Raw genomic sequence first — 22,598 nt, 5'->3', positions numbered from 1 at the left:
GTCATTTTCATTTGACTGGGGCGTGTTTATAGATGCGGTGGGCAGTTCCGCAATGGTTCCATATGTTGCACAACACTCCGATCCCTCAGCAGTGCGAGATGCCAGGAGCTTAACCCAGGGCTCGTGTCTCCTTTGGAATAAGGCACAGTGGAGCCTGGTGTTTGTACGATATATGGTTTATCTGCACATATATACAACCTGGCGCTGTGGGTTAAACCACAGAGCCTAAGGCTTGCCGATCAGAAGATTGGCGGTTCGAATTCCTGTGACGGGGTGAGCTCCCATTGCTCGGTCCCTGCTCCTGCCAACCTAGCAGTTCGAAAGCAGGTCAAAGTGCAAGTAGATAAATAGGCAGGAAGGTAAACGGTGTTTCCGTGCGCTGCTCTGGTTTGCCAGAAGTAGCTTAGTCATGCTGGCCACATGACCCAGAAGCTGTACACCGACTCCCTCGGCCAGTAAAGCGAGATGAGCGCCACAACCCCAGAGTCAGTCACGACTGGACCTAATGGTCAGGGGTCCCTTTAACTTTACCTTACAACCTGAGCCTACGATAATAATAATAATAATTTATTATTTGTACCCCACCCATCTGTCTGGGTTTCCCCAGCCGCTCTGGGCGGCTTCCACAAAGACCAAAAATACACTAAGATGTCACACATTAAAAACTTCCCTGAACAGGGCTGCCTTAAGATGTCTTCTGAATGTCAGGTAGTTGTTTATCTCTTTGACATCTGATGGGAGGGCGTTCCACAGGGCGGGCGCCACCACCGAGAAGGCCCTCTGCCTGGTTCCCTGTAGCTTCGCTTCTCGCAATGAGGGAACCGCCAGAAGGCCCTCGGCGCTGGACCTCAGCATCTGGGCAGAATGATGGAGGTGGAGACGCTCCTTCAGGTATTCTGGGCCGAGGCCGTTTAGGGCTTTAAAGCTCAACACCAACACTTTGAAGGGGTTAACAGCATTAACACCTCAAGAGGAACTTATTTCTCCCATACCCACAGTCTTGGATTCCAGAAGAAATCAGGCATGGCTCTGTCTCTCGCCTGCCCAGCCTGCTTCTTCCTGCTTCTGGTTTCTAGCTCACAAAACTAAACTCTGTTAGTCTTTCCAACGAACAGACAGACTGTGTCCAGCTAAGCAACTGTGCCCATTTACCTTCTGGCACAGAACCACTTCCTTTGTTACCTTAAAGATCCATGCTTAGTGGGCCATTACCAGACTGTCCTGTCTATTCCAGCAATTGAATCCGAGCTGGATCCGGGAATTAGAAGGGTGGCTCAGGCATACAGTCTACCCCCTCTTAACGCATAACACTTCCTCTCCACAAAAGAACAAGGCATCTTTCCCCAGACGTACAAACAAGCAGTGGAATATAGATTCCCTGTAGAAAAATAATCAAGGCATTAGAACACACATCCTCAAAAAGTCATAACACATCCATGGGCTGGAGCCTTGGGTGAGAGCAAGAAAAGGATGTGCCAAACTTTCAGGGTGATGCACACATAAAGGGATAACCCTCCATTGCTCATAGCAGCCAGTGTGGTGTAGTGGTTAAGAGCAGTAGTCTCGTAATCTGGGGAACCGGGTTCGCGTCTCCGCTCCTCCACATGCAGCTGCTGGGTGACCTTGGGCCAGTCACACTTCTCTGAAGTCTCTCAACCTCACTCACCTCACAGAGTGTTTGTTGTGGGGGAGGAAGGGAAAGGAGAATGTTAGCCACTTTGAGACTCCTTCGGGTAGAGATAAAGTGGGATATCAAATCCAGACTCTTCTTCATACAGGATTTGTGTTTCCTTTTGGGAATGAGGCATAGCAGAGGCTATATTGTCTATGATATACAGTGGTGCCTTGGTTCTCAAATGCTTTGGTTCTCAAACCTGGAAAACCCGGAAGTAAGTGTTCCGGTTTTTCAACGTTTTTCGGAAGCTGAACACCCAATGTGGCTGTTGGCTATTGTTTCCGGGGCACCTGCACCAATCAGAGAAGCTGCGCCTTGGTTTTTGAACATTTCGGAAGTCAAATGGACTTCTGGAACTGATTAAGTTTGGCGCTTTTGTTTTTGCTATTTATTTTGTGTTTTTGAGGCTTTTTTGATTAATTTGTTTTTGTGACTGATTGATTGATTGATTGTGACTGTGGAAATGGATAAAAGCCCCCCATCCAAACAATGACTATCATCAGTGCAGGTAAGAATTTTGTTTTTAATTGTTATCATCTACAATACTGTCTTATTTATTTTATAGTACATTGATTATTGCTTTCATTTTATGGATCGATGGTCACGTTAGATAGTAAAATGCATGTTAAAATGCTGTTTTAGGGGTTGTTTTTAAAAGTCTGGAACGGATTAATTCGTTTTGCATTACTTTTTATGGGAAAATGCACCTTGGTTTATGGAACGCTTTGGTTTTGGAGTGGCCTTCCAGAATGGATTAAGTTTGAGAATCAAGGTACCACTGTATGGTTTATTTGCACTTATATACAACCAGAGCCTACGATGGAGGGGTTTCACAACATCAGCATCCCGAAAGGGTATTGTTTCTCGCTTGGCCACAGCCTTTGATGTAAGCAGAGACCTGGGACAGTCTCTCTCTCTGCTTGTTTCTAGGTCACATCACAGCAAAACTCAACTCTCTACTTCAAACTAAGAGTTGAAGTATGGGCCCCACTTATTTTCATCTAGCACAGATTCCTCTTACCTTTGTTCTCTTAATACCCAGGTGATCACCTCAACAGAAAGCTAACCTGGCTTGATTAGCTTTTCACCCTTGCTGGATCCAGGGATTAGAGGGGTCCAGCACCTACAAACTCATAACAACACATTTTTATTGCGTATAGCAGTGTTTCCCAAACTTGGGTCTCCAGCTGTTTTTGAACTACAGTTCCCATCATTCCTGGCCACTGATCCTCCTAGCTAGGGATGCTGGGAGGTGTAGTCCAAAAGCCGGTGGAGACCCAAGTCTGGGAAACACTGCCTTATAGTCTAATAACGATTTATTGAAACTGTTGGGAGGGATTTTCAGCAAGATCTGGAGGGTCAAAGGTTCCCCACACCTGATCTTGCCCAATAACTTCTGCATTCATATGCAGCTGTTCTCCAGGATTGCAAACTGGTCTACCTGGAAAGGCATGGGGTTCAATGCGCTAAGCGTATGCTCTGCCATGCTTTATGTGCACATGTGCTTTACCACCAAGATAGACTTCCTCCCTGGTCTTCCTCAGATGGAATAGTATTGTCCAATGCAAGTTCAGGGATAATATACTGTTACCAGATGGATCCCAATCTTTTTTCTCTCTTCTCCTTCCCAAAACACCTTGCAAAAAACTTTCCTGCCACTCCAAACCAGTGCTGGATTTACGTATAAGCCAAACAATCTATAACTTAGGGCCCCACTCTTTGGGGGCCCCCAAAAAAATTAAAGAAGAAAACCCTGGATGTACATTTCCAAAATATAACATAAAAAACAAATAAAATAAAACCTACATACAGCAACAGTGTTTTGTGTTGTGTAGACTCCTATAATATAAGTCATGGGCCCCGCCTGCTCCCTAAAATATCACTGGTTTGCTCATTTCTATATATAGGGTGCCTACCATTCTGTTGTTTTTTTTAATAAGATATTTATTAAGATTTTTTATAATATTACAATAAAATAAAAAAAGAAAAAACAGAATAACAAAAATACAGAATAAAGAAACTTTTTAAGGAAAAAAACACACACACATACATTTTCAGTTACTTATTTTCTTTTAACTTGTTTCCCGGACCTCCTCATACCTCCCTTTTTTGTATTCCAACCCAAATTGTTAGTTCAGCAAATCCTTACCATTATATTATTACCTATTTATAATCCTTTTTTTCATATTCTCTTAAAGCATTACAGCTGGAAACCACTTAATTTCAATCCAACATCATTCTAACACTCATTAATTTTACAATATTTCTGTAAATAATCTTTAAATTTCTTCCAATCTTCTTCCACCGACTCTTCTCCCTGGTCTCGGATTCTGCCAGTCATTTCTGCCAATCCCATTATAGTCCATCACCTTCACCTGCCATTCTTCCAAAGTGGGTAGTTCTTGTGTCTTCCAATACTTTGCAATAAGTATTCTTGCTGCTGTTGTAGCATACATAAAAAAGTTCTGTCCTTCTTTGGCACCGATTGGCCGACAATGCCCAGAAGGAAGGCCTCTGGTTTCTTCAGAAAAGTATATTTAAATACCTTTTTCATTTCATTGTAGATCATTTCCCAGAAAGCCTTAATTCTTGGGCACGTCCACCAAAGGTGAAAGAATGTACCTTCGGTTTCTTTACATTTCCAACATTTATTGTCGGGCAAATGATATATTTTTGCAAGCTTGACTGGGGTCATGTACCACCTGTATATCATTTTCATAATATTCTCTCTTAAGGCATTGCATGCCGTGAATTTCATACCTGTGGTCCACAACTGTTCCCAGTCAGCAAACATAATGTTATGTCCAACATCTTGTGCCCATTTAATCATAGCAGATTTCACCGTTTCATCCTGAGTATTCCATTTCAACAGCAAGTTATACATCTTTGACAAAATCTTAGTTTTGGGTTCTAACAGTTCTGTTTCTAATTTTGATTTTTCCACCTGGAAGCCGATTTTCTTGTCCAAATTATATGCCTCCATTATCTGATAATAGTGTAGCCAATCTCGCACTTTGTTTTTTAGTTTCTCAAAGCTCTGCAGTTTTAGTCTATCTCCCTCCTGTTCCAAAATTTCCCAATATTTCGGCCATTTGGCCTCCATATTGAGCTTTTTCTGAGCCTTAGCTTCCATTGGTGACAACCACCTTGGGGTTTTATTTTCCAATAAATCTTTGTATCTTATCCAAACATTAAACAATGCTTTCCTGACAATATGGTTTTTAAATGCTTTATGTGCTTTAACCTTGTCGTACCACAAATATGCATGCCAACCAAAAACGTTGTTAAAACCTTCTAAGTCCAAAATGTCTGTGTTCTCAAGAAGCAGCCAATATTTTAGCCAGCAGAATGCTGCTGATTCATACTAAAGTTTAAAGTCTGGCAGGGCAAATCCGCCTCTTTCCTTTGCATCAGTTAATATCTTAAATTTTATTCTGGGCTTCTTGCCCTGCCAGACAAATCTAGAAATATCTTTCTGCCACTTCTTGAAACAATCCATTTTGTCCACAATCTGCAATGTTTGAAACAAAAACAACATTCTAGGCAAAACATTCATCTTTATAGCTGCAATTCGACCCAACAAGGAAAGCTTCAAATTTGACCAAATTTCTAAATCTTTTTTCACTTCCGTCCAACATTTTTCATAATTATCTTTAAATAAGTTCCCATTTTTTGCTGTCATATTAATCCCCAAATATTTCACTTTCTTGACCACGGTTAAACCTGTCTCATTCTGAAACCTCTCTCTTTCAATCGGTGTTAAATTTTTCTCTAAAACCTTAGTTTTTGACTTGTTCAGTTTAAATCCTGCCACTTGACCAAATTCTTGAATTAGTTCTAAAACCCTTTTAGTACTAGATTCTGGCTCCTGTAACGTCAGTACTAAATCATCTGCAAATGCTCTCAATTTGTACTGTTTGGCTCCGACCGGGTGCCTACCATTCTGCATGGACTGGTTGCATGGCAACATGTACAAATGGCTTTAGATACCTCTTAGGTCCATAAATGACCATACAGCATATATTCAACACAAAAAACAGCGACAATTTGTTGTTGACAAAGGACAACTGGACATATAAAGGGCCCCATTACCTTTAGTAGCTTAGGGCCTCATCAAACCTAAATCCGGCCCTGCTCCAAACACGCATCCCATCAGCTTGGCACTGTCTTTCTCCCCAGGCCAAAGGATTCCTCTCAGATGGGCCCGTGAATTTCGTGGGGGGTTTTTTAGCAAGAGACTAACAGGGCTGCCCTCTCTGGAATTGCAAGATGTTGTATTTCAGGCTGTGATGTGACCATTGGCCAGTAGGCGGCGCTGTTGGGTCAAATTGCATTACAACAGCTTTAAATGCGGGAGAGGAACACTGTTCACAGATTAGCAAGAGAATTTCCAAAGAAATGTGGGGAGCTCACCCCATGTCTTCCAGACTAAACCATAGTTGTCAACCTTCCCTTTTTTTGTGGGAAATTCCCTTATTCCAGTGCCATTTCCCGCTGCCATCCCGGATTGTTAGATATCCCGTAGACTGTCCCTGTGACAGGTGAGGCTGCTAATCCCTTATTTTCAAATCTGAAAGTTGACAGCTATGAAATGAACGTGAATGCCTCTTAGACTCCTCTTTTCCAGGCTAAACATCCCCAACTCCCTCAACCATTCCTCATCAGGCTTGCTTTCCACACCCGCAATCATCTTGGTTGTCCTCCTCTGCACACTTTCCAGCTTGGCAATACAGTGGTACCTCGGGTTACAGATGCTTCAGGTTACATACGCTTCAGGTTACACACTCCGCTAACCCAGAAATAGTGCTTCAGGTTAAGAACTTTGCTTCAGGATAAGAACAGAAATCGGGCTCCGGCGGCGCAGCAGCAGCAGGAGGCCCCATTAGCTAAAGTGGTGCTTCAGGTTAAGAATAGTTTCAGGTTAAGAACGGACCTCCAGGTACTTAACCAGAGGTACCACTGTATTCTCCTTAAATTGTGGCACCCAGAACTGGACATCATGTGGCAGTGGGTGCCACAGGCAAAAATGTCGATCACTTCTCCTACTTGGGCAGTTATCTTTCCACAAGGGCCAACATTGATGCCGAATCCAGCATCGCCTGAGTTCTGCGCGTGTGGCGTTCTCCCGACTGAAATGCAGAGTGTTTGAGGACTGGGACATTCGCAGGGAAACCAATATGCTTGTTTACAAAGCTATTGTACTAACAACTTGACTGTACACTTGTGAAACCTGGACCACTTATGAACGCCATCTCCGACTCCTCGAAAGATTCCATCAACGGTGTCTCTGAAAAATTTTACACATCACTTGGGAAGGCAGGCAAAATAATACAAGTGTACTGGAAGAAGCAAAGATCACCAGTGTTGAAGCAATGATTCTTCAACATCATCTTCATTGGACTGGTCATGTTGTGCGGATGCCTGATTATCGACTTCCAAAGCAACTACTCTATTCCGAAATTAAAAATGGAAAGCATAATGCTGGTGGTCAACAAAAAAGGTTTAAAGACTGTCTCAAGGCAAATCTTTAAAAATGTAGTATAAACACCAACAACTGGGAAACACTTGCCTGCGAGCACTCCAGTTGGAGAATAGCCTTTACCAAAGGTGTCATGAGCTTTGAACACACTCAAACTCAGGACACAAGGGAAAAACGTGCTAAGAGGAAGGCACGCTTGGCAAATCCACACCGTGATCAACTCCCGCCCAGAAACCAATGTCCCCACTGCGGAAGGACGTATGGATCCAGAATTGGCCCTCACAGCCACTTACGGACTCATTGTTAAAACCGTGTTTATGGAAGAAAATCTTACTCAGCTACGAAGAATCGCCAAAGAAGAAGAAGATGCAATGTGCCTAGGCTAGCCTTTGGTCACTCCTGAACCTACTGGCTTAAAGAACCTTTTAATGAGGGTAAAAGAGGAGAGCGCAAAATATGGTCTGAAGCTCAACATCAAAAAACTAAGATCATGGCCACTGGTCCCATCACCTTCTGGCGAATAGAAGGGGAAGAAATGGAGGCAGTGAGAGATTTTACTTTCTTGGGCTCCATGATCACTGCAGATGGTGACAGCAGCCACGAAATTAAAAGACGCCTGCTTCTTGGGAGAAAAGCAATGACAAACCTAGACAGCATCTTAAAAAGCAGACACATCACCTTGCCAACAAAGGTCTGTATAGTTAAAGCTATGATTTTCCCAGTAGCGATGCATGGAAGTGAGAGCTGGACCATAAAGAAGGCTGATCGCCGAAGAATTGATGCTTTTGAATTATGGTGCTGGAGGAGACTCTTGAGAGTCCCATGGACTGCAAGAAGATCAAACCTACCCATTCTGAAGGAAATCAGCCCTGAGTGCTCACTGGAAGGACAGATCGTGAAGCTGAGGCTCCAATACTTTGGCCACCTCATGAGAAGAGAAGACTCCCTGGAAAAGACCCTGATGCTGGGAAAGATGGAGGGCACAAGGAGAAGGGGACAGCAGAGGACAAGATGGTTGGACAGTGTTCTCGAAGCTACTAGCATGAGTTTGACCAAACTGTGGGAGGCAGTGGAAGACAGGAGTGCCTGGCGTGCTCTGATCCATGGGGTCACGAAGAGTTGGACACGACTAAACAACTAAACAACAACAACAACAGAACCTACTGACATCCTGTCCATAGCTGTCAACTGTCCCTTATTTGGCGGGAAACTCCCTTATCCCTGCGCCGTTTCCCGCTGCTGTCCCGGATTGATGATGTCCCTTAAATTTCCCGGGTTTCATGCTCGCCCAGCTCGGGAGGGAAGCAGCGGCTCAGGGTCCTCCGCCTCGAGAGAGCGCGCGCATGAGCTGCCGCATCTCTGTCTCTCCCTTTTCCCCCTCAGGGGGGCATCGTGAGGAGACGGGTGGCGGCGGGCAGGCAGCCCCTCTCTTGCGAGACTTCCACTGCGCTGACAGGGGAAGCCGGAGGCGGCAGAGGCTGAGGAGGCGGCCTGAGGGAGGAGGAAGAGGAGGGGATGGGGAGGGACACAGAAGGGCGGGGCTGCAGCGGCGCCACAACCACCTTATGCCGGGCTGGCTGGTGACGTGGGCAAGAGTCTCTCTCCCTCCCTCCCTCCCTCTTGGGCACGGAAGGGCCGATGGAACTCCTTGCGCCAGGACGACGGCAGCCCCGACGTGCTGCTTAGCATCCCCTCCAACCAGTGCGGCATCTTAATGTAGTGATTTCCCCCTCTGCATCCCTTTCATAACTCTATTTTTATAAATCATTTATCAATCCATAGTTCAAATTTTTACTACAGGTTTTCTGTCAATCCTACCACTATATGTAACTCTTTACAATTGCTTTTCAAATAAATTATAAACTTTCCCTATTCTTTATTAAAGAGGTCCTCTTCCTGGTTTCTAATTCTGCCTGTAAGCTTTGCCATCTGGACGTCCTTCATCAGTTTTGTCTGCCCCTCTTCTTTGGTGGGAGTTGTAGACCCTTAGGCTCATCTAGTCCAACACCCAGCAAAACACAGTCAGTTGCAGCCAAAGCAGCATGGCTCCATCAGTGCCGGATTTCTGTATCAGGCAAGCCAAACTCCCTTATTTTGGCTGCTGATCCCTTATTTTCGAGGCTGCTGGTCCCTTATTTTCAAATCTGTAAGTTGACAGCTATGGCTCTGGTCCATGGGGTCACGAAGAGTCGGACATGACTAAACGACTAAACAACAACAACAACATAACCTACTGGCATCCTGTCTCACGTCGAACATAACACATATCTAACCAATCCGGGCGGGCGGGCGGAAGGGGATCAGGGGGTGGAGTTTCCAAGTCAGTCTTTTTCTCCCAGCGCTTATTCCCAGCGCCACCTCCAAGCGGGAATTAGCAGCAGCAGCAGCCGCGTCCCGTCGAGTCGTCCCGGCGATGTCGCGTCTCGGCTCCGCGCCGCCTTGCCTCCTCCTGCTGGCCTTCTGCTGCTGCTGCTGCTCCGCGTCCCCCGGCGAGCCCTCGCCCTCCGCCGGCTGCCCGCCGTGCGCCCCGTCCTCCGAGTGCCCGCCGCTGCCGGCCCGGGGCTGCCCGCTGGGCAAGGTCCGCGACGGCTGCGGGTGCTGCTGGCAGTGCGCGCGGGGCGAGGGCGAGGCGTGCGGCGCCGGGTCTCCGTCGGCCGGGCCCGCCGGGGGCTGGGGCCGCTGCGCCACCGGCCTGGAGTGCCGCCGTCGGCGCAAGGGCCAGCCGGGCGTGTGCGCCTGCAAGAGCCGCTACCCGGTGTGCGGCAGCGACGGGCTCACCTACCCCAGCGGCTGCCAGCTGCGCGCGGCCAGCTTGCGCGCCCAGAGCCGCGGCGGGCGCCCCGTCGAGCAGCGCAGCAAGGGGCCTTGCGAGCAAGGTAGGGGGCGCCGCTTGCAACGGGAGCTTGGGACAGCCTTTATGTTAGGGGGCAGAACAGAGTTATTTGCAATGCAATTGCTTACTTTTTATTCTTATTTACTCGATGGGGAGGGCAGCTGCCCCCTGCACCCCCGGCTACGCCCATGGCTTGGGAGGAAGCGGGTGGGGAACAGCTTTGGGTGGATCCGACCAACGGACCGTTTTGTCCCGCATCCCAACTGGCTCCGGCCATTCAGATGCCTGTAAAAAGCCCCCCAGCAGGACCTGTGCTTCCCAGCAAATCAAGGGTGCCAACCCAAGTTGAATACAGTGGTACCTCGGGTTACATACTCTTCAGGTTACAGACTCCGCTAACACAGAAATAGTACCTCAGGTTAAGAACTTTGCTTCAGGATGAGAACAGAAAGCATATGTAACCCGAGGTACCACTGTACTGCTTAATGCCAAAATAGGCCTCTAAGCAGTTCACAAAGAATAAAAACCAAATTGCACAAACCATTAAAATATAAATATCCATAATTAAAATACCCACTAAAACAGTGCCATTAAAACCAGACAGTCAATTAAAAACGGGAGATTGTTTTACTTGTCTCTACTGTATTTGGCATTGTTGTTTGATTATGTTACTCTTAACCATTGGAAGCCACCATGAGCAAGGCTTATGCATTAGAATGTGTTGTGTAGAAATTATTGCATGACTACTTCTTGCACCATTTCCCCTGCTGAGTTGGAGATATACTGCCTTTGAACATGGACGTTTGATTCAGCTGCTGTGATTAATGGACAGGCCCATTCACCATAATTTTATCTAATCCTTTTTCAAAGCCCTTTAAGCTTGTGGCCTTCGCCACGTTGTGTGGCAGTAAATTCCCTGACTGAATTATGTGTTGTGTGAAAGAACGCTTCTTTTTGTCCATCCTTGAATTCCAGCTGTCCAGCTGTCCTAGTTTTAAAATGCCAAAATAGCTGATGTTCTTCCCATGACTTAGTGCTAATGAGGCTAACAGCAAAGGGAAAGCAGTTCTGCTAGCAAAACATTCATTATATCTGGAGGTTAAGCACTGCCAAATTTTCAGAATGGAAAGATAATAGAGCCTGCGGGAATACAAACCAGTCTGAATTATGGTAAATTGTGCTCTTTGCCTAGGCAGAACCTGATATGACACCTCTGGTTTATCTTCATATATATATATATATAGTCTTTTCTGTTTCCCCCTCCTGAGTTCACCCTGCCTGCCTTGCTGTTCCCAGGACTTGTTTGGGAGTTGAGTTTTCTGGTGTTCCATTTATCCATTTCTGCAGGCAGATTATATACAAAAGTCACCAAGTTCACTTATTTTAACAGCTGAGTTCTTTTTAGACTCCTTGGGTGAATATCATCAGCACCGAACCAATTTACTGGAACTGATTTACTGAAGGCTCGTCTCACATGTGGCCACTTGATCAATTAGATCTGGTGATCCAGCACTTTTACAAGTACTGTATAAGATTAATTCCACACTTGCAAGAAATCGATATTTTTAGTGTGGCAGCATCTGATCTCCAGCACTCCCTCCTGATTAATATTAGGCAAGTACCTGTGTTGTACTCACTGCTTTATATGCCTGCTAAAACCTTATTTATTTAGGCAAGCCTTCCCAAGCATATAATTTCATTTTGTATGTTTGTTCTTAAAACTGTTGACTTTTTTATTATTTGTTTTTATTCTTTCTAATATTCTTTTATTCTTTCTAATATTTTACCATTTAGCTCCTATCTTTCATATCTCAGTTTCTAACATTGCTCACCAACCACTATATTTTACACTATATTATGTAAGATATATATTATGTAAGATATTATGTAAGATCAGATGTAAGATCAGAAGGTCGGCAGTTTGAATCCCCACCACGGGGTGAGCTCCTGTTGCTCGGTCCCTACTCCTGCCAACCTAGCAGTTCGAAAGCACGTCAAAGTGCAAGTAGATAAATAAATAGATAAATAGGTAACGCTCCAGTGGGAAGGCATTTCCGTGTGCTTTTGAACTGCTAGGTTGGCAGGAGCAGGGACTGAGCAACGGGAGCTCACCCCGTCGCAGGGATTCGAACCGCCGACCTTCTGATCGGCAAGTCCTAGGCTCTGTGGTTTAACCCACAGTGCCACCTGCATCCCATAGTCATAAATATACTTATTGGCAAATAAGCTGCCTTGAAATTAGAGGTGCTTTCTTCTGTGTAAAAGAATGGCATTGTTTCCCTCCAAGAAAGTTTGCTTAGGAATGGGACTTAAATGCACTTGTTTGGAGAGGATCATTAATTTGTGGGGAAGCTGACTAGAGAAAACAGGGCGCGACGGGGGGGGGAGCTTGTTGGCATCCATCTGTCACAGGAGACAATGGAGGAGTGTGCCTTTGGGGGTGAGGTCAAGCTGTTGGAAGGTTGCAGCACCTGCTCTGGTTGTGGAGACTAGTGCAGGACAGAGATGTTTTGCACCTGGGGCAGTTGAAGACATCCGGTTGTGTTGTTGCTATGGTGTTTTTTCTCTCCTCTCCTCCTAGTGGTCATTTATTCTCTGGTCACCACTATAAACTTCTCTGTGGTCTTTATAGCTGAGGAAGCTGTGTTGAAGTGAAATGTTCTGGAAGGCCTGCAGCCGCCATGTTGGTAGTCAAGATAACCCCCAAAATAATTGGTCACTGATTGCAAGAAGGAGCTCAGAGATGTTTATGTTTCCTTGCTTTGATATATGCTAATAGGCTTGCTTTGAGGCTGTGCTTATCTGTGGACCATAGGGTGCTGGGCTCTTGGCCCAGGGAGGGAAGAACTTTTGGATAGCTTCCACCTGTGGCCTCAACAACAGTGTTCAAAACTCCCATTTTGTGACAGGGAATTTCATTAGTGCGAGCAGTTTCTGAGCTCTGGGCGCAGTACTGCACCTAAGATTACAGATTAAAACTGCAGAGTGGAAGGAAAGGAGGACCTTCTTCTGCCTCTCCACTTCCAGCTACTCTCTGAAGACTGGAGAAGAGACCTCTGAAGAATATTAGGGGGGTGAGCAGGGGAAGGACTAGACCGTGTGAGAAATGAACAAAATATTTTAGAGGCAGTTCATTCATTTTTGGCTTTGTATTTCTGTTATTAAAAAAGCGCGCCTAGACATTCTGTTGTTTTGCCCATAACCTAGATTTAAGGTGCCATTTAGCTCCTATCTTTCATATCTCAGTTTCTAACACTGCTCACCAGCCAGTTGTGATGGGAGGTTCTGGGCAAAGGGACAGGCTGCTTCATGCATAAAGGATGTATGAGCGTTTGATTGGGCGCAGACAAGTCACCATTTCTTTAATAAAGAACTAGAAGTGCCTGTTCTGGTGTTTTTGACATCTTTCTTTGGTATCCCTGCATCAAACCACTCACTCAGGTCTGCCTTTGGTTCAGAGCAGAAGGGCACATCAACTCGTGATACAGAATCCAGCCATTTGTGTGAGATGTTATCGCAATAATTCTCAAACCATGTGTGAGTGATGTGCAGTTGCACGTTGGTCAGGGTTGCCAGCCAACCCATGCAATGTGTGCCCAAGACGCATTGTTCTTCACTGTTCTAGCAGTTTATTCCCAATCCTGTTTTGTTTTTGTTTTGTTTTTCTGTTTTTGGCAACTTTGGTTGATTATCCTTTCCCCCCACATTTGCCTAATACACAAAAAATAGATATTTCATCCTTGGAAGGAAAGCGTTTATCTCAATGACCATTTATTCTGATCCTCTGCAGTGGAAAGAACTATCTACAGTTCATGGCAGGTTAGACATTTGTGTGCAGTGAAAGCCCAGAGGCTCAGGCAAAGGTCTCCTTTCAAGGGTCCGGTTAAAAAGATATTTTGGAACTTCTGTCGCTGTGCATATTTTCCACAGGAAGTGTGGCAAATGGGACTGCACAGGCCCTCTTTTTGTGAGAGATTGCTTGCTTGCTTTATAAGTTGCTTGTCAGACTATGAATTTGAAAAAAAACAACTTTCACTCTGGGAATATGTCACTGAGCTCTCAGAAACTAGTCCTTGAGGAAGATGCTTTTACCAGGAATGGCCACATGTTAAAGAATGTTTAGTCCAGGTTTGAGGAACTTGTGACTCGCTAGACTGGTTGATTCCCCGTGGGCAGTTGTTGTCATTTAACAGAGGGCATTATCATAATCCACATTCTGCTTGAGGGAAGCTGTTTCTGAAGCTGGAAGGTGAATATTTTCACGCTGGCTTAAAGTGTACCCACCCTTGCATAATATCCTTGTTATTTCCATTGGGGAGATTTTATTCTTTACCCTGCTGTCATGACAATGGAACTGTGCCAGTTTTTATAGTCAATAAGTCTGGGAATGTACCAGGCTTGCCCTCCTTAGGACATGACTTCTTCTTCCTCTCTTGCCTTTGAAGATGGCACCTTCTGTCCATTTGGGGGGCTTTCAGTATCCCCGTCCCAGTGACCCACTATTTTTCTGGAAAGTGAAATTTAAGCTTTTCCAATTGCAGCTAATTGACATTAAAGACTTGCTAGTTGTTTTGCTGTGCTCAGTCTCATGCGTGGCCTGGGAACATTCAGATCAAAGTAATGTAGGGAGGCAGGACCACACAGGCTAGAGATGTTCTGTAAGGCTTGGAGGAGAGGGCTCAGAGCAGGGGTCAGCAACCATTTTCAGTCGTGGGCTGGCCCACTGTCCCTCAGACCATGTGGTGGGCCGGACTATATTTTGGGGGGGAAATGAACGAATTCCTATGCCCCACAATAACCCAGAGATGCATTTTAAATACAAGGGCACATTCAACTCATGTAAAAACACGCTTATTCCTGGACAATCCGTGGGCTGGATTGAGAAGGCGATTGGGCCGCATCCAGCCCCCAGGCCTTAGGTTGCCTACCCCTGGCTCAGAGGAAGCAAAATACATAGGTTGTAAGCAGAGAAGTTGCACATTTTATCCCCTGATATCAGTCCTGTACTGTTGTCTGAACATGGAGATCTGTTATTTGTTAGGGCCTGTTGAAGAAACACCAGTACAGTGCTGGCAGCAGAACATTTTGATTGTCTGGGGCTTATGAGATCAGGTGCTTGAGATTTTTCTAGGTATGTGTCAAGGGACCTTACGAAAGACTGTTTCCCTTGGTAATCCGAACTCCTGGGTCAGCTTTCTAGTGACTACGAGGACTTCTTGGAGTTTTTGGAATACCTGCTTATGTAGGGTGGGAATGTGGGACGCAAGTAAGCATATATAGTCAGTGCTAACTGACCCAAGAAGAATCTGCAGAGCGCTCAGAAATAGTGAACTCCTAGCCAGAAACGTCCAAACAACTTCTAGCTACCTCCCAAATAGCGGCTAGGAATGTTAATGTGAAGAGCTGCACCTATTTTCTTTTCTGAGGCGATAAAAATGCAATGACTTTGAGGGAAGCATAGCTAAACATTTTAACTACACAGCTGTTTCTAGATACGGTTTTTATAGCACCGGTTGGACCACTGAGCTGCAGTGTATACTTTTACCAAAGAAGTCGGGATCACAGCACCTCTCTCTGTTTACTTTTTTCCCATACACACATATAAACATAACATATACTAATAGCGAATGCAAGTGATCAAGTGTTTATCAATTTGGAAGACATACTGGGCCACCCAAAAACAAGATAGTGCTTTATGCGTTCCTTGGGACTTGATTAAGGATGCAGAAACCACTGCTTCATTTTTGGGTGGCCCTGTTTTCACTTCCTAAACTGATAGGCAGGAAAATCTAAAAATCCAAAACAATGGCCTGGACCTGGGAGCTTCTAGGATATCAGGAATGGGGTAGGGCAGCGGCAAAGCATATGTCCACGCTGCCCAGGGCAGGCGTGCTCCCGAGGGGTGGCGGCGCGGTGGGTGCCCTCCCAGGCTCAGGATAGCCACTCGGGTGCCCGGAGTGGCGCACATGGCCTGCAGCCAGGGACGGAGCAAGCCGCCCATGGCAGACATTCGGTGTGCCGCCCTCCCACCACTCCCAAGCCTCCCCAAAGCTGTCAAAACAAAGGGGGAAGGGGGAAACTGAAATACTTTATTGTCGCTTGTACAACTTGTATACAGTGAGATTACACGAGCACCCCCCACTCAGCTCTCTTAGTCTTAATTCCCTTCATTTACTGACACACACACACCAAACCCAAAAGTCAGTTGCCCTGTTATCTTTTCATTCAGCAGCCTAAAGCAGCCCACAGATAGAAGCTGTTCTTTACCCTGTTGGTGCGGCTAATCCTGCTTCTATATCTTCTGCCTGAGGGCAGGAGATCAAGAAAGTGCCAGCCAGGATGTGAATCATCCCTGAGAATTTTCCTCACTCTCCTGAGGCAACGTTCTTCCGCTATTTCATCCAGCGGATTCACAGGACAGCCCATAATGTCTTGTGCTGTATTCACCACCCTGTGTAGGCGCTTCCTATCAGTTGATGTGAATGCCGCCGGCAAAGCAGCACAGCTCCACCCCTTACCCTGACGACTCGGGGTAGGCTTGGGAGTCGCGGGCGGGCGGTGCGCTGAATGTCACCCCCCTCAGTGGGGGCAGTCATGGCAGTCTTTCCCCCCTTCCTACGCCCCTGGGGTAGGGTGGGGCTCTGGAGCTGGAAGGGAAGAAATTGGCCTTAGGAATCTTATGAGAGAGGGAGAAAAATGTATCTCTTATCTACAGTGGTACCTCAGGTTACAGAAACTTCAGGTTACAGACTCCGCTAACCCAGAAGTAGTACCTCGGGTTAAGAACTTTGCTTCAGGATGAGAACAGAAACCGTGCGGCAGCACCGGGAGGCCCCATTAGCTAAAGTGTTGCTTCAGCTTAAAAACAGTTTCAGGTTAAGAACGGACCTCCGGAACAAATTAAGTACTTAACCCGAGGTACCACTGTACTTTCATCATGCCATGCGTAATTTTTTAAACTTCTATCACCTCACCTCTAACTCACCTTTTCTCTAAACTATAAAATCCCAAACACTGCTATTTTTCTTCATAGGGGAGACACTGCATCTTGGTTGCCCTTTTCTGGTCGTCGTCCCCCCCAACTCCATCTACTTCTTCCCTAACTTCTCACATGAAACTCTGTGGTGTTAGCCTAATGATGGAGGGGTGGAGAAAAGATATAACCTTTGAGAAGATCCCCCCCCCCTATGTTTCACAATGCTGCGAATGTCTGGTCACTCAGGGCAACAGGGCTTCAGTTCCAGTAATCCTCTAAACATGGGCTTTAATTCCGAATAAACATGTGCTTTAATTCCAAATATTTTCTGGAAAGCCTGCATGTGACCTTTGCTGAACCAAGTCCTTTGGAACGCTGCCCGTTACACAGGCTTCTTCTGGGAGTTATGATTCTTTCTTTTACTCATTTAATGCATTTTTGTTGAGACGAAACATCCGGCAGAGTATTAAAAAAAAAAGGTATACGAGGAAGAACTCCCGTCAAGTCTCTGTAAATCCAGCTGACATTGTTTTCAGACAAACTACTTTATAATCAGTTGCAGATGAAGAGATTTCTCCCCCTGGGAAACGCCTAGCATGAGAAGGGCGTTTTTGATTGCCCCGACCTCCCAGGTGCCATAACACAACTTGACAGCAACGAGGCCCTGCATATTAATCCCGCTGCTTCTTATTCGTGGCTCACATGATAGCTCTGCTTGCTGCAGTAGGCGGCCGTGATTCTGGAATGAAAACTGTGAAGAGTTCCCACGGATTGGATCGCTTGTAGAATAAGCAAGCTGGGAACAGTCTCTCTGACTTCAGCCGTCAGAGGTGCTCGATCAAATGCGTCTTACCACTCCTTCTGGAAATCTGCAGCGAAGGACTCCTAGGAAGAAGTTCCTAGAACTAAATAAGAAGGTTTGCAGCACCTGCTAGTGATTCCTAGGAACGTCCATTCAACATCCTAGATGTGGCAAATTTGCAAGCACAGAAACTTTGGTTTTGCACTGGGCCAATTATAGCTGCAAAACTTTGTTCAAGATGCACATCCTTTACATTATCACGTGTTATTGCTTGCACACTGGGCACTAGGACTCTACTAGCTATTCAATAAATTTGATTTCTAAATTGATATTGGGGATTTTGATATGGTAGAAGCTTCACTTTAGGTAAAGGTAAAGGGGCCCCTGACCATTAGGTCCAGTCGTGACCGACTCTGGGGTTGCGGCACTCATCTCGCTTTATTGGCCGAGGAAGCCGGTGTACAGCTTCCAGGTCATGTGGCCAGAATGACTAAGCCGCTTCTGGTGAACCAGAGCAGCACACGGAAACGCCGTTTACCTTCCCGCTGGAGCGGTACCTATTTATATACTTGCACTTTGACATGCTTTCGAACTGCTAGGTTGGCAGGAGCAGGGACCGAGCAACGGGAGCTCACCCCGTTGCAGGGATTCGAACCACCGACCTTCTGATTGGCAAGTCCTAGGCTCTGTGGTTTAACCCACAGCACCACCCGTGTCCCACAATAAAATGTTTAGAATGTGCAAATTGCCACCATTTCAAAAAACCTAATCGGCACAATTGATTCTCTTGACTACTGTGTCTTTCAATGACTTTCCTCCTTTTTCTACTGTTCCCTTCCTGAATTAATCACATGGGAAAACTCACCTGGTGGCGGACTTATCACATTTGCTATTTGTGAGGAAAATTTAAACAAGCTAATTTTTTTGCAATGAGCAACAAAAATCCTCCAAAGCGGAAGACAGTTTTTGACCATAAAGACATTTAAAGAAAACAACTGAGAAAATAATTTTGGATGAGTCTTTCACAACTAGCTTTCAATTCATGAAGATTCCAAATTTATTTGCATTTGTCTTCCCAGTGAGATTTACAACCTGGGACTAATTTTAAACAATAATGAAGGGAACAGTGGGAGAAGGAAGAACACAGGGCAGTTGTGTGCTCTTTTGTCTTGGCATTAAGGGAACCATTAAAAGAGAAAGTGGATACTTGGTGGGCTGTTTCAGCCTCTGGAAGCAGAAACGGTAGATGCTGAATATTATCTGGGGTAGCTGTTAGCATCAGAGTTGAAAAGAGGGAAATTAATGAGTTTTAAAACAGTGCAGTTGGTATGACCGTAGGATTGCAATGGGGACCAGAGTTGGCTGAGCCTTTGCTTGCTGGTATTGACCTGTTTCAGGTGGCATTGTCCCAAATGGAAGCTGTGTTTGAGAGAATTGTGGTGCTGTGGGTTAAACCACAGAGCCTAGGACTTGCTGATCAGAAGGTCGGCGGTTCGAATCCCCGCAATGGGGTGAGCTCCCATTGGTCGGTCCCTGCTCCTGCCAACCTAGCAGTTCGAAAGCACGTCAAAGTGCAAGTAGATAAATAGGTACCGCTCTGGCGGGAAGGTAAACGGCATTTCCGTGCGCTGCTCTGGTTCGCCAGAAGCGGCTTAGTCATGCTGGCCACATGACCCGGAAGCTGTACGCCGGCTCTCTCGGCCAATAAAGCGAGATGAGCGCCGCAACCCCAGAGTCGGCCACGACTGGACCCAATGGTCAGGGGTCCCTTTTACCTTACTAAAAGACAGACTATAGCTCTCCTAGAAGGTGCAATCCAGATGAGGAAACATTGACGTGAGATGCTCACTTGTCAGACACAGGCAGCCAGACTTACAAGCCAGATGTCAGAGGAGCGAATGAGTTTCTGTCTGCGTTTCTTGTGTCCTGCAAGGGAGTGGTCCGCGTCTGTAGAACAGTGCAGCCTTTCAAAAGTTGTGACACTGCGTACAACAGGATGCAAGTGCGCCACTGACATCCTGCAGTGTATGAAACTGTTCCATAGAAACACAAACTATAATTGGCATTTCCTGTCCCATGGAGATGACAACATTGCTTTTTAATGCATGGGATGATGGGCCCACACGTAATGGTGTTTGCATTTTTAAAAAACAATTTTAACAAAGTATCCAGCCTTCATTACACACTGTTCATTTTGGCCAGGGCCGGATTTAGGTTTGATGAGGCCCTAAGCTACTGAAGGTAATGGGGCCCTAAAAGTCTGGAACGGATTAATCCATTTTGCGTTGCTTTCTATGAGAAAGTGCACCTTGGTTTTGGAACGCTTTGGTTTTGGAACAGACTTGCAGAGCAGATTAAGTTTGAGACCCAAGGTACCACTGTATATAGAAATGAGCAGACCAGTGACATTTTAGGGAACAGGCTAGCAGGCAGGGCCCATTACTTACATCATAGGAGCCTACACAACACAAAACATTGTTGCTGTATGTAGGTTTTACTTTATTTGTTTTTTATCATATTTTGGAAATGTACATTCAGGTTTTTTCCCTTTAAATTTTTTTTGGGGCCCCAAAAGTGTGGGGCCCTAAGCTATAGCTTGTTTAGCTTATACGTAAATCCAGCACTGATTTTTGCAGCCATTCGTATGTTGCCATCTCCAAAGTCTGTATATTTAATTGCAATTCTGTAGAAAGGAATGCTAATCTATACATCCCATGTTGCCCAAGGCACTGCAGGAACTGACTAAGGGGTTCCCCTCTATTATTTTACCAATAACATAGAAAATACATAAACATCAGCAGACTTTTGTCAGGCTCAAACTTTTAGCTCACAACATCTTCACGGGCTACCTGTTTGTGTCTTGGCTCATACTAGCATTGGCCTTCATAGCTGCAGGTCCAGTCTAGCAAACTATCACATTGATATTTGTCCATCGTCGTCATCAGCAGTATCAGCAGCAAAAAAATTTAGCTCCAAGTATGTGTTGCATGAAGATCAATGGCTGAATTGTTGATTACAGGATGGTTAGAAAGAGCACACGAAACTGGGTTGGGGGTGAAGGGGGGGAGAGTAGGTTCAGTGTTCATTGTGCAAAAGCCACTTATTTCCACTGTAGAATCCTGAGAATTTCTGTGTTTCCCAGACTTTTGATTGCATATTTGTATTTCCCAGAGGGTCCCTTCAGGTCTAAATTCCTTTCTGCCATGGGAAGGCTGTCCAGTGGATCGTGGGCTTTCCTTGTGATCATACAAGGCAACAGAGATAAATAAATGTCTTGTTACCAAAGTTGGGTGCCTCCCCCTCTCTCTGCCAAGCGGGGGCAAGAGCCCATGGGGTTCCAGGCACTCACCCAGGGTCTGTGTTCTTTTGGATAATCGAGACACAGTGGAGAACAACATAGTTTGTAATAAATATTGTTTATTCTCCTATTGACACCTTCAGTCTGCATGGAGGGAGTCCAGATCTTATAGCATGGTCATCTCAAGTGGGGCTTGTTCCTCCACAGAAATGCAGCACTGGAGTCCAAGGCATCTCTCCCAGCCAGCCTTCAGCCAGCCTGCCCAAAATGGATCCCAGTCCTCCTTCCTTCATCTTCTTCTTCCCAGCAACCCTCGCTCAAGGCTCTCTTTTCCTGTCACCTCACACCCAGTTACCCTGGCAGCCTTCCCAATGGCCAGTCTCTGTTCACACCTGAGGACAAGCAGGGAATTCAATTCTATTGTATTACCAATGGCCCTGTATTGTTTCTTAATGGCCCTAGCTTGGCCAGGTCCTTTTATTTTTGCATAGACTACCTCAGGAATTCCTCTGCAGCTTGTATCTCTCCCTACACATCCCAAATCATCAAAATTCTACCATTTATTAATTCCTAGGGTATAGGACAGGCATGGCCAAACTTGGCCCTCCAGTTGTTCTGGGACTACAATTCCCATCATCCTTGACCATTGGTCCTGTTAGCTAGGGGTGATGGGAGTCATAGTTCCAAAACAGCTAGAGGGCCAAGTTTGGCCATGCCTGGTTTAGGAGGTCTGCACACACACACAAACACAAACACAAACACACACACTGTAAATGTATAACAATATCTTTCACTCAGCTGTTCAGCCCTGGGCTGTCTTGACATCGTGATTTTGGGATGCCTTGGATTGGCAGCGCTTCCTCGCGAAGATTGCTGTAGCTGACTTGAGTCTGAAGGTCTGTCTCTTCCCATGGCGCTTACGGCCCCCCAGGGACTCACTTCCTCTTCAATGCTGAAGCAGATCCGAGGGAAATAGAACAAAGGGTCACAACCCAGCCAACTCTGCCTAGCCAAAGAAAGAAGCTCGCGATTCTAGCCTGCGATCTAAAATCCAGCAGGGCCTTTCGTGCTAAATAAAACTTTGGAGCGCTACAAAAAGCTCCCACCACCACCCCTTTCCTTCTCCTAGGGCTCAGTTAGATTTTTTGCTTGAAATCCATGGGCAATGTTCATTCATTAGGAGTAACACAGTAGCTTAGGAGGGGGAAATAATCTCCCTTACCCCGGGGGGGGGGGGAGACCTTAAAAGCAAGGTAAATGTTTCTTAGGGAGATATTGCCATTTATTTATTTATTTATTTATTTATCAAAAAAATTGTTGATTTTCCAAAATTTATAAACAAACTAACTAACATAAATCCTAACTGTACATAATCCAATCTTAGTAACATTGTTAAGTGACTTCCTCAAATCCCCCTGGCTGAGTTTCAATGTATATCATTGTAACAGTTTTCCAAAACAGATTTTTCATAAAATTAACTTAATTGCTTAACATCTTTCTTTCTTTTCATTTTAAATTTAAACTTCAAAACATTT

At 45.5% G+C, this 22,598-nt stretch overlaps 1 protein-coding gene across 1 annotated transcript in view; it reads left to right on the top strand.

The window, feature by feature from the left end:
* The first annotated feature begins 9,472 nt into the window (after positions 1-9,472).
* Positions 9,473-22,598, top strand: part of IGFBP7 (insulin like growth factor binding protein 7) — a 20,366-nt gene continuing 7,240 nt past the window's right edge. Inside the window, exon 1 of the mRNA XM_053371750.1 lies at positions 9,473-10,030. Coding sequence (XP_053227725.1) covers positions 9,568-10,030 — 463 coding nt within the window. The 5' untranslated portion in view covers positions 9,473-9,567. The remainder of the gene's footprint in view (positions 10,031-22,598) is intronic.

This window comes from Podarcis raffonei, chromosome 17 (assembly GCF_027172205.1).
Source record: "Podarcis raffonei isolate rPodRaf1 chromosome 17, rPodRaf1.pri, whole genome shotgun sequence".
Taxonomy (NCBI): Eukaryota; Metazoa; Chordata; class Lepidosauria; order Squamata; family Lacertidae; genus Podarcis; species Podarcis raffonei.
This window is presented reverse-complemented; position numbering and strand designations above follow the sequence as displayed.